Below are 12646 nucleotides of genomic sequence, written 5' to 3' on the forward strand. Positions count from 1 at the left end.
AACTGTACGCAGCCAAATATTTGAAGGAGTTTTCGTGTTTCGTTTATTTATGAAAATTGTTTTCTTGTCGACTGGAGGAAAACTGTTTGGCGGTTCGTCGTACAATTTAAATAATTTACTCTTTACTTAACACACTAATTTCGTCTTCATTTGTTTTGCCTCGCTGAAATATTCCATTTCTTTGTGTACTCTGTCTGTTACTTCAGTATACACATTAATTTAAATTTACAATAATAATAATAAAAAATGTTTGCACTACGGACGATCCGTTGCTTTTTTTGAGGATTGAGTGTTCGCTGAATATAATTTAAACTTTTTCTAAGCTTTTATAGGTCGCATAAATTCAGATTATATTAGCAATAAACTTTATGCATGACATAAAAATTATGGATTTAAATTAAATTAATCGACCATTATTCCAGTGTTTGCGCTGATGTAAAATTGATGTGTTGGTTTAATTAGGAATAAAATTAATTGTAGGTAGGTAGTAAATTTGTACACCTGTTTAACGAAATTATTTTTAAATTTTTCTCTAATTTTATGTATGTGGTTTATAACACCAAAAACACGTAATATTCAAACATAAATGAATAAATACAACATATTGAATTAATGATATGTTTAAATTAAGTTCTTAATTACACCCAAAGTTAGTCACTAATGCCTAATGAGAGATATTTTTAGCAGAAAACGAAAAAAAAATGTTAATGTCAACAATTCCTAACAAATTAAAAACTGATGGTAAGCTGTATTAACTGTATCACATTGAATTAGTTATATGTTACAATTAAAATACTAAATCTGAATTCATAAATCCCCAAAATTTACACTTTGATACTAAGTTTCATTAAATGCATCACTTATTACGTTTTAGTTTTTTAATAAAAAGTTTTACTGTGTATATTCATTGAATTAGTGATGTTTTACTCAAAATTCTTAATTATTATCAAAGTTTGTCACTAACTCTTAATGAGAAAAACTTTTATACATTATTATGGTTAAATTAAAATTCTTAATTACCCCCCAAATTAATCATTATTTCTTAACACTTAGAGATATTTTTAACATGAAATTGAAAGAAACAAAATTAATAATTTTCAGAAATATAAAAAGTGATACAGAGTTTCATTGAAAGCATCACTTACTAAGTATTTATTTTTTTAATAATATATTTTTATGTGTATATTCATTGAATTAGTAATGTTTAAATTAAAATTCATTACCTCCAAAGTTGATGAATAATCTCTAATAATGAAATGTATATATAATATATAATAAAAATGTATTATCAACAAAGTTAGTAACTAATCTTTAATAAAGAGAAACATTTTTAAGAGGAAAATGAAAAACCTAAATGAATAAATCTAAATGTCACTTACCATGTACTTGCAAAATAATAGGTTCGCTAATTTCAGACCTTTCTTCTCCCTTAATGATATTGGTCACTTTGCATCGATACTCTCCTTGAAACTCGTACGTGACATTGGAGATATGCAATTTTTGGTCACGTCCACGTTCGATGACTTCTTCTGAGGGCTTCGGCCTTTTCTGGATCCATTGATAAGTTGGAGGTGGATTCCCTTCGCCAATGCATTCGAAACTAGCCGTTGAAAACAGAGTGGCAGTCTTTACTCTCTCTCTTCCGATGCTGACTATTTTAGGTGGGTCTGAAATAAAGAAGAAAAAATTTAACATTATGGAATATTTATTTATAATAGCTTAATTCACGTGTCAAAGAAAATTAATGCTAAACATGTCTGATACTCGAAAATCCGATTATATTCTAAATAGTTAGGGTTTTATCGAACAAAATAATCGATTCATAATGCACGTACTATAAGAAGAGTTTTAGTCGAAACGAGGTTATTTGGTATTCATAGTAAACGACTTTGGCATGTCTTCCAACCATCAAACTTGAAATTGCACTCGACATTAAGAATCCTCCCACCGCACAATCTTGTCGCACGACAATATGATTGAGATATCAGGCGAACGCCTCTCCAACTTGAGTATCAGTGCTAGGTTAATATTTTGGGGGAGTGTTATCAATGAAAATATGGTTTTGAGCCAATTTATTTTAGTAACACTTATACGATCTTCAATAACAAAAGATGGAACGAAACGAATTTTCAATTTTTATTTTTAAACATCATCTTACAAATTTATACGTCGAAGTGGGCCGACGTAAAACATACAAAATTTGTATCTTTCATTTCAATTCACGTCTTCGTAAAGCGCTCCCATATCTTATACAACGAAATTGAATCATTCTCGATATTACCATTTAGATTCAAAAGAAACACTTAAACAAAAAACTAACAGAAGTCCGCATGGCTGGCCTTTGTGCCGTTTTCCATTTTTCGTTTGCTAAGTAGGAAGATCAGGTACAGGAACACGGTAACTTTTTATTGGATAATGCAAAGTTGGTGTATCTGGCTGGCGAACATTAGTCCATTATAAATTCCATCTGCAGCAGATACATATTCCTTGATTAAGTATTCATTTTTACTGGAACCACCACCTTGCACGTAATTATGTTTACAATTCTCGCCTCCTGAATTTCTGATGATGACGGCTGACGCCGCAAAAGTCCGACTAATGCACTTTGCTCATTGCTCCACTCCGCCTTCAATTACAGTTACGGTTCTGTTGGGATCGGACTAAAAGCTTGAATTGTCCGTACGACACTAAAGTCGGAAATTTGAATTTACGATTCAATTATTAAATCAATACAACTCGTCTTTTTCTTTTTATTTTAATTCGTTTTCACGTAATTACTTAATAGATTAAATTAGTACACAATTCTTGTCGTAAAGTTAAAAATATAAATAACAATGGAACAAGAAAAAACCTAATTAAGTTTTCTAATTATGTTAGGTGCTATCAATCACCGGGCTTAAGAGGAATAATTTCCCGTTGCCATTTAATAAAACGCCGCACACTTTTTCTGTCAAAACAAAACAATTCCGTGAATTTAATTAAGCCCAGAGCAGCAGGGAAAAACCTGAAAACAACCAGATATTAGTCGAAACATATGTAGCAAACCAAGTAGCAGGGCAATTAATTCGCGGGGCAAAAAGCACAAAAAGAACGTACAGTGTCTGGCCCGCGAGCAACACATGCAGAAAATATAAGCGCGGAAATTTCCTTGTATTTATTATTTCATAAGCTGTTTGTTTTTAATTGAAAAAGGGCTCTTTGCATAATTGAGCCGGGCAATCAGCAGATTTCATCTGTCCGCGACACATTCGTATAATTATGAACGTAACACGCAATGTACGTTCGTTTAATGCTAATAACTGCTTTTACTATAGAACTAGCTAAGCATAATATGTTTCATCATGAAAAAAGCTGAGGTTTTCATTAAACCTCCAACTATAATTTCTTTTACTGCAACAATTACATGAACCATAAAGACAAAATAATATATCATTTTTTAAATATTATAAAATTAAAACAAAAAATATTGAATTATTTATAATATAAATTAATAATAGATTTTTTTATTGAAAATGAATTTAAAATATAGTTATATCCTTCCGTATTACATATTAAAGGCAAAAATAAAGGTAATGCGATAATTCTATTTTAACTATTTTATTTTAAACCAAAGCCAATTAATGATTAATTGTTAAATGAGAAATATTACTATATTAATTAAATATACGATGAAAGCTGTAATTTATTTTACTGCAGTAGTTACATATGCCATAAAATAATATACCATATTATTTATTAAACATAAACATGAAACACATAATATTGAATTGATTATAAATTAATAATAAGATTATTTAATATTAAAATTAGTTTTTCTCGTTTCGATACTTTTGGCAAAAGTAAAAGTAGTGTGATAGTTCTAAGGCTATTTAAACCAAAGACTACAAATAATTATTAAATAGAAAATATTAACCTATTAATTAAATATATGATGAGCCATTTGAATAAATTATTGCACAGAATTTCTCCTTGTCATTTTGTTCATAAAGTTAAAATAATATATTATTTATTAAATGTAGTCATTTAAATAAATTATTTCACAGAACTTTTAGTTTCATTTTGAAAATAGCTGGAGTTTATATTAAACTCCCATCTACAATTTCTTATTAATAATAATACTGAATTATTTATAAATTAATAACATATTTTTCTAAATGAAAATACTAAAAATTGTTATATTCATCTCTTTTACATTTTTCAGGCAAAATTAAAGATAGTAGGATAGTTCTGGAGCTTTCTTATCTTAAACTTAAATCCAACTAATTATTAATTAACAGATAGTAAATATTAATATATTAAATAAATATATGGTGAAAGTTATTTCAATAAATTATTGGACAGAACTTTCAGTTTCATTTTGAAAACAGCTGGGTTTTTATTAAACCTCCATCTATAATTTCTTGTCCTGCAATAATTCAATCATAAAGTTAGAATAGTACATTATTTATTGATTGTTATAAAATTATTAAAAAATTCTGAATTACTTATAAATTAATCACATATATTTAATTTTTCTAAATGAAAATACTAAAAATTAATAAAATTTCAGGCAGTACTAAAGATACTGGGATGGTTCTAAAGTTTTCTTATTATAAACTAAAACCAACTAATTATTAATTATCAGATAGTAAATATTAATGTACTAATTAAACATATGGTGAAAGTTATTTCAATAAATTATTGCTCAGAACTTTCAGTTTCATTTTGAAAACAACTGAGTTTTTATTAAACCTCTATCTATAATTTCTTGTCCTGCAATAATTGAATCAAAAAGTTAAAATAGTACATTATTTATTGATTGTTATAAAATTAGAAAAAAATACTGAATTATTTACAAATTAATAACATATATTTAATTTTTCTAAATGAAAATACTAAAAATTGTTATATTCATCTCTTTTATATTTTTCAGGCAAAATTAAAGATAGTAGGATAGTTCTGGATCTTTATCTTAAACCAAAGCTAACTAATTATTATTAGTTATGAAATAGTAAGTACTTTAATATATTCATTAATTATACAATGAAGTCATTTAAATAAATTAATGCACATTACTTTCAGTCTTATTTTGATAACAGCTGGGGGTTTTTATTAAACCCCCACACATATCAAAATTTATTACACCGCAATGGTTACATTAGTTATAAAGACAAAATAATATATTTAATTTTTCTAAATGAAAATACTAAATATAGTTATATCCATTTGTTTTATATTTTTCAGGCAAAACTAAAGATACTGGAACAGTTATAGAGTTTTCTTGTCATAAACCAAAGCCAAATTATTATTAATTATTAGATAATAAATATTAATATATTAATTAAATATATGGTGAAAGTTATTTCAATAAATTATTGTACAGAACTTTCAGTTTCATTTTGAAAACAGCTGGGTTTTTATTAAACCTCCATTTATAATTTCTTGTCCTGCAATAATTGAATCATAAAGTTATAATAGTACATTATTTATTGATTGTTATAAAATTAGAAAAAAATTCTGAATTATTTATAAATTAATAACATATATTTAATTTTTCTAAATGAAAATACTAAAAATTGTTATATTCATCTCTTTTATCTTTTTCCGTCAAAATTAAAGATAGTAGGATAGTTCTGGAGCTTCCTTATCTTAAACCAAAGCCAACTAATTATTATTAGTTATGAAATAGTAAATATTTTAATATATTTTTTAAATATGTAATGAAAGTTATTTAAATAAATTAATGCACAGAACTTTCAGTCTGATTTTGATAATAGCAGGGGGTTTTTAATAAACCCCCATCCATACCATAATTTATTACACTGCAATAGTTACATAAGTTATAAAGACAAAATAATATATTTAATTTTTCTAAATGAAAGTACTAAAAATTGTTACATCCATTTGTTTTATATTTTTCAGGCAGAACTAAAAATACTGGTACAGTTCTAGAGTTTTCTTATTATAAACCAAAACCAGCTAATTATTAATTATCAGATGGTAAATATTAATATATTAATTAAATATATGGTGAAAGTTATTTCAATAAATTATTGCACAGAACTTTCAGTTACATTTTTAAAACAGCTGGGTTTTTATTAAACCTCCTTCTATAATTGAATCATAAAACTAGAATACTATTGTACATTGTTTATTGATTGTTATATATAATTAGAAAAAAAATACTGAATTATTTATAAACTAATAATAATTTCTCTAAATGAAAATACTACAATTTGTTATATTTATCTATTTTATATTTTTCAGACAAAACATAAGATAAGGAGACTATTAGTTGACTAATTATTAATTATTAAATGGAAAATATTAATATATTAATTAAATATGAATAAATTATTGCACAAAACCTATTTCATCATGAAATAAATCTAGTATTAGTCTCGAACTACACTTTCTGTTCAATAGTTTCTTGAGTCATAAAAGCAAAATAATATATTATTTATTAAATGTGGCAGGGAAAATCTGTTGAATAAATTATTACACAAAACCGTCAGTTATTATTTCAAAACACTATGCAGTTATAAAGCCTTAATAAAGCCTTAGTAGGAAACGTAAACATTTCATCAATTGCAAAATTATCTAACATACCGTGCAAATAAAAAACATTTAACTTTTGCAACAATTTATATGCTGCCAGACGCTGCAACATGCACAATTTTATTGCACGTTCTCGTGATAGTTTTTCTTGAGGAAATATTACGTTAAGGAAAACGTAAACAGCTCCACCCGCTAAATATTTCACCAGTTTAATTAGCTGGAGGTGTTAAGGTGGCATAAACTGTTCATTTTCTGACCCGCTCAACTTTAATGACATTTTTACGTCAATAATAAAATAATTTTATTAAAGTACATGGTTGCCCGTATCAGTTGCAAATGCACCCGTTTAATTTCTAAATTGAGAATTCTAATGAACGTAATCGTTAGAAAAGAGACAATAAAGCGAGTCTTTATTGTGTTCGTATCTAATCAAATTGGAAATAAATACCAGATACTAGGGTGGAATTAATTGCGCTCCACCTTTTTCAATCTGTAACGAAACTGATGCGTAGCAAGCAACCGGCTGATTATACCGAGTTGGCATTATCTGCAACTTTAAAATTCTAATGCGCTTCTTTTATTGGCAATCAAAATAAGATAATAGGCAATTAATCTACGTATATACGCTTAATATGCTCATTCAGTCCAATAAATCCCCTGGCGATGTTTAACTTAGATTTACGCTGAAATTGTTGAATCTTAATTTCGCCTAATTCCCCGGATAAAGTCGAAACTTAATTTGGCATAAATAATTCTGCATCATGTTTAACGTTAAGACCGGGCCATGGTTCTCCTTAGCGTGCAAACATTAATTAAGGTATTATTATACAAGGTATCAAAATCCGAAGGATTTCCTTTTAATAATCGCTGGATAAGGCTATAATAACACATTTACGAAAAACGAGACTTTCAAATCTCGTTGTTAAGCCTTAATATTATATTATTAATACGTCAGTTTGAGGTATTAATCTGTTTATAAAACATAAAGATAACGCCTTCATTTTATTTGGTTTTGCCATTTAGACCACTAATGTTTTTCATAATTTACAATTTGTATAGTGCTATTTTGCTAAATGTATATATACACTCAAAATTAAAACTAGTGAGTATTTACAGCATTAGATTTATTAATTACTAAATATTTTAAGGGGAAGTACAATCTTTTTAACTTCTTTAAGAAGTACTATTTAGTACCCTTATTTCAAACTGCTTAGTTCTTCAAAAACACAATTACTTCTTAGAAAGTTGACACCTGATATACTTGTATATACAATAGTGGTCACAATAATAGTAACTTTGTAAATTTGTCTGGGTTGAAAGAAAATTGATAACTGAATAACTGGAGGAAATTTGTTCAAGGACAGTTGGAATGAAAGTCTAATTTTGACTTCAAGAAGCTTGAAGGAAATGAGAAATGGTCGAGTCTATGCCACGGAGATGGCCCAAATTATAAAAGAAAAAAAATTAAAGTTGGCAGTTATAGAGACTGTCGATAGAAGTGAAAACTTTTAGTATTAAAATTTGAAATTTCATAACGTTTGAATTTATCAAAATCAATCTGGTTTTCACATCTCTTGACATTCCGAGCAACAATTTTATGCATGTTTATATGGTTTTCTATTATTTAAATATATTACGAACTGTACAAGATCATGATAAAATATAAATACAATTCAATTGAAATAACAATTAATATACAATCATATTATTTATAAATAGTATTTGTATTTAGTTAAATTTCAGTGAACTTGATTTTTAACATTCTTTTAATTGTTTGCATAATTGTCATCAATAATTTCAGCAATACTTAGACTTTTTGTACTTTCAATTATTTTATTTTGTTTTAAAAAGATACAATAGGCTTATGGTAACTAAAGTAAGAAATGAAAATGTTTGATTCAAATTTATCTAAGAATCGCGTAAAAGCGGCATCGATTGTCGTTTTATGTTTTGTAGTACTGAGTTTTCGATCATTGGACATATTTAAATAAATTTTTCACCAAATCCATTCAATTTCACTTATAAGATATACACAGCACTATACGTCAATTGTATAGCTACAGATATATTGGTATAAGCATGTCGGTGACGCGAACGCAAGAGATTTCACCCATCCAAAAAGTGTCTAAGGCACACAGCACACTGCGCGTGCTCCAGTCATGAGTATGTCAATGATGCGATCGCATAATATTTCGCTAGCAAAAAGTGCCCAACGAGGTTAAAGAAGTTTTCACTTCTAAAAATACATTAAATCTATTATTATTTGTTAGGAAAGGCTAATTTTCAGTTTACACACATTTGTTGACGGTATAAAAAACAAGTATGTTTTACTTTTGCTTAATAAACATCCCTCTCTCGATTGTAATTGGAACCAAAATATGTACAACCAGTCACTTGATTTCAATACTGATCTTGAAATATTATTTGGGAAATTTATCTGTATAGAAATTCCTTTTAGACGGCATTCTCCTCTATAAACCCTCCACTTTCAAAAGAGTAATAGATATTAGCATCAAACTCATTTCCGGCTTAGCTGGAGGCCTTTAACGAAACCACTGCATTAGTAAAATTTTACCTGATTTCAAAATGCTCTAAAATGTACAACTGTAAGTCACCCTCTAGTTCCGGGATTTTATTCTTAAGGTCTAGTTTTCGGGTACCTCTTGAAACACCGACAGACACATAGTTTGTTGGTCTAGTAACCGAGGTTACCAGCCAAATCAACAACTTTTTTCTTTTGTCTGAATTTATTAACAAAAGAAGGACGAGAATGTCGGTGACGCGAACCCAAAAGATTTTCCCCTACCAAAAAGTGCCCAACGCGGCTAAAGAAGTTTTCACTTCAATAATATTATACAAAGTGTTAATGTTATTAAAGTTAAATTAGATAACACAGAGTTAATTATTAAAAGTCCCTTTCAAAATTAAAGTTGCCATATTTATATCCAGTTTAATTCAGAAATATATGTAACAATTTATAGAATACGAGTATAGTAGTTTTTATAGTACTGCATAAAACAATAATAATAAATTAATAATATTTTAAGAGTTGATATTAAATAAATATATCTTTTCAATTCATTAGGGAGCTGCACAAGATGAAGAATAACTACATCAAATAATAAGATGATAATGGCAGAAAAGACAAATGATATAATAGAAAATATTAACTAAAAATGGTTCCAATGTTGGGATCACTGCTGAAACGAATACTTATTTTGAAGGGCTGGAAAAATCGTATTTTGTATTGTGGAATATAAAAGAAAAAAACAATTTATTAAGTGTATCGAAAAGAAAGATAATTAAGTTATGCAGAAATATAAAATTCTGTTGTCGAAACCGGGTATATATGAGATGTTATCGAAGTTCTTGGTCAAATTACACGGTCTGAAATAAACCAACAAGTGTAAATAGATTTCAATATCTCCGATGGATTAACGATTAATTGATTTAAGGTTGTTGTACACACGTGGTCTGTCAATTTCGGTAGCTCCAATCCCTTCAACATAAAGGATAATCTAAATGTCTCCCAATATCAAATTACAGGTGTAATCCGGTACGTTCCGTGAACATACTACACTTTAAAGGCAAATATATCCATAATAGCCGAAGTAAGTGTAGGTGATGAAAGCCAGACTATTACCAACGAAACTGGCGTCCTAAACAAACAACGCACTTATAAACCTTGCGGCTCTAATTGCCGAACAAATTAGTAAACTGCAAATTTCCTAATCTGTAAACTTTACAACTATACCGAATGTTGTGTTTGGAGTGAAGGGGACGGCATTGAGGCGCAAGAATGTTTGTCTTTAGGGCCAATTTCAATGACAAAGTGGTTATGGTGCCAAAAACTTGCCCAGACGCTTAGACCTTCGGTTTGTTTTGATTAAAAGTTAAATCGTGTCCTAATTCCTGTAACAGAAGTTTTCAAAAAAAACTGACAATAAATGGCAGCGTCTTCATCACCAAATAAAACCATCAATTATTTTGATAATAAATATAATTCGATATTTGTGAGCCACAACCTCACGCGTATAATTTCCTTCAGGATACACAATTTAATTAAACTCGGGATACGTAAACATCTACACGAAACCGGCAAAGAAGGAGGCGCAAATAACAAAGGGGAATAGATCCGCTTAATGCGATGTGCGTCACGTGCATGGCATTTTTCAGAATGTCGTAATGATTCCGGCGTCTGGGCTCACCTTAATTGCTAATATCGGAACTTTAGCATTAATTGAATCAATTTGGCGCGAAACACAGCCACTAGGGGAAATGTTGTATATAAAGACGTCAGGCACCGAGCCTAGGCCGAACACAAACCCCGACTCCCGGAGGTACTTCAGGTTTATTAATGATCGTTGGTTGACATTTGCATTTTCACATTGGGTTGATTAATACGTATTTTTACCGAGGCATTTACATTTTTGCGGGAGAGTAATAGCTGTTGCAGCTATCGTATAATATTAGACAGTTGACCAAGGATTAATCGGTCAAGTTTGACTCGGTTCATATGTAAAATCTCGAAATCCCCAGTCGTCAATTTCGGGAATTTTAAAAACCCGAAGGCGCCAGGTGTGGTGCGATCGTTACAAGAGATATGACGCGTCATACAGCGGAGACCGGGACTGGACGGGACGTCCCGGGACCGCCGCAGGATTTAGTTGACCGGATCCGGGTGACAAATGGACCCCAGCCGGGTCGTCGTTTCGATTACGGACACTTTATGGCTCGCAACGCGCGAGCTTTGCTAGTTTTCCCCATTTTTTTTTTTGTTCGATTCGATCTGTTTTGTTGCAATGTTCGTGCATCAATCCCGTTCAGGAGTTCGACTGGTACTATTTTACAGGAAGTTGCAAATCTTGTTTCTAAGTTTAAACGGGTTGTTAGGCTGCAAATGCACTGTGAAACATAAACGGAATGAAAAATTGGTTGGAATGATCATTTCATCAAATAGTTTATTTGAATTTTTTAAGATATTTCTATATTTTTGATAAATTCCCTTTATACCATTTTGATCAACAATCCACTAGAATACAGTAATTGTATAATTTAGACATATGTAACTTCCCTGCATCAAATTTCCCATAGCCATGATTTAAATTAAAAATTATTTCATCTACCTCTGAATGTAAATACATATAATAATGCCCAAAGTAAACGTGTTTATGTTTGCTTTATGTAAAGCAAATAATGTTGATGGAAAAAATGAAAAGAAACATTTTAATTACACACTCACATGTTATCCTCCGCTAAATTAACATCAAACTTTGTATTTAAACATATTTAGAATTTTGGTAATCATTCTGGAATTCCGTAAAGGTTCGCATTTTGTATGCTTAAAACCAATTCGAAGCAGGAATAAAAATTAAGCCCAAAGCAATCCAATTACCTTTTAGGGCCCTTTAGAGCGTTCATGAATTTCAGTTAGATCCCGAGGAAGAGATACTAAAACATATTTAAATATGTCGAATTGCACCGAGTCGGCTAGCACCATTAAATTTTACTTTTATACTTACATAATCTGATTTCAATTCGGGAAGGTCGGAAATGAGAAATCATAAATTTACAAGGTTTGAAATAAGGGTTGCAATTTATTTTTCAATTTATTATTTCACCATGTTTGGATTATATTAATAATTTCTAAATAATAAATATAAACATTTATTTGTTTGTCAGTGATTATTTAATGAATATTTGTTATTTTCATATTTACAAACACAAAATCCATAAACAATCTATTTAATAGTTTTCAAATGCATATTTTAAACTCGCGTATCAGTTTTATTATTACTTAGAATATTAATAATAGAGGCAACATTGGAAAAAACTCTTTATCAAAGATTAAAATCGAATGAATATTAAAGAGGAGACTGACCCAAACGGGGACATGTTTGAAATTCGAACTAATTTAAATATAAATTTGCCAAATCTCAGTCCATGAAATTTTAAACGGACAATTGACATATGGTACCCGAGACCAATCCAATATTACCGTGTGGTTTTATTGGCTGAAAGTAAACTTCGACAATCCAATCATTCATTTAATAAAGCGGTAATTCAACGGATATCCTTTCGACGTATAATTAACATGAGAACTAATTTT

General features: G+C 29.3%; 1 protein-coding gene across 2 annotated transcripts in view; it reads right to left on the reverse strand.

Annotated features, from left to right (window-relative positions):
• The window catches only part of LOC109598200 (irregular chiasm C-roughest protein), a 300029-nt gene that overhangs the window by 23000 nt on the left and 264383 nt on the right, over positions 1-12646 (reverse strand). For both annotated transcript variants that reach the window (XM_049962475.1, XM_049962476.1), the window contains exon 7: positions 1380-1667. In XM_049962475.1, the coding sequence (XP_049818432.1) occupies positions 1380-1667 (288 nt within the window). The remainder of the gene's footprint in view (positions 1-1379; positions 1668-12646) is intronic.

Source organism: Aethina tumida, chromosome 2 (genome assembly GCF_024364675.1).
Source record: "Aethina tumida isolate Nest 87 chromosome 2, icAetTumi1.1, whole genome shotgun sequence".
NCBI lineage: Eukaryota > Metazoa > Arthropoda > Insecta > Coleoptera > Nitidulidae > Aethina > Aethina tumida.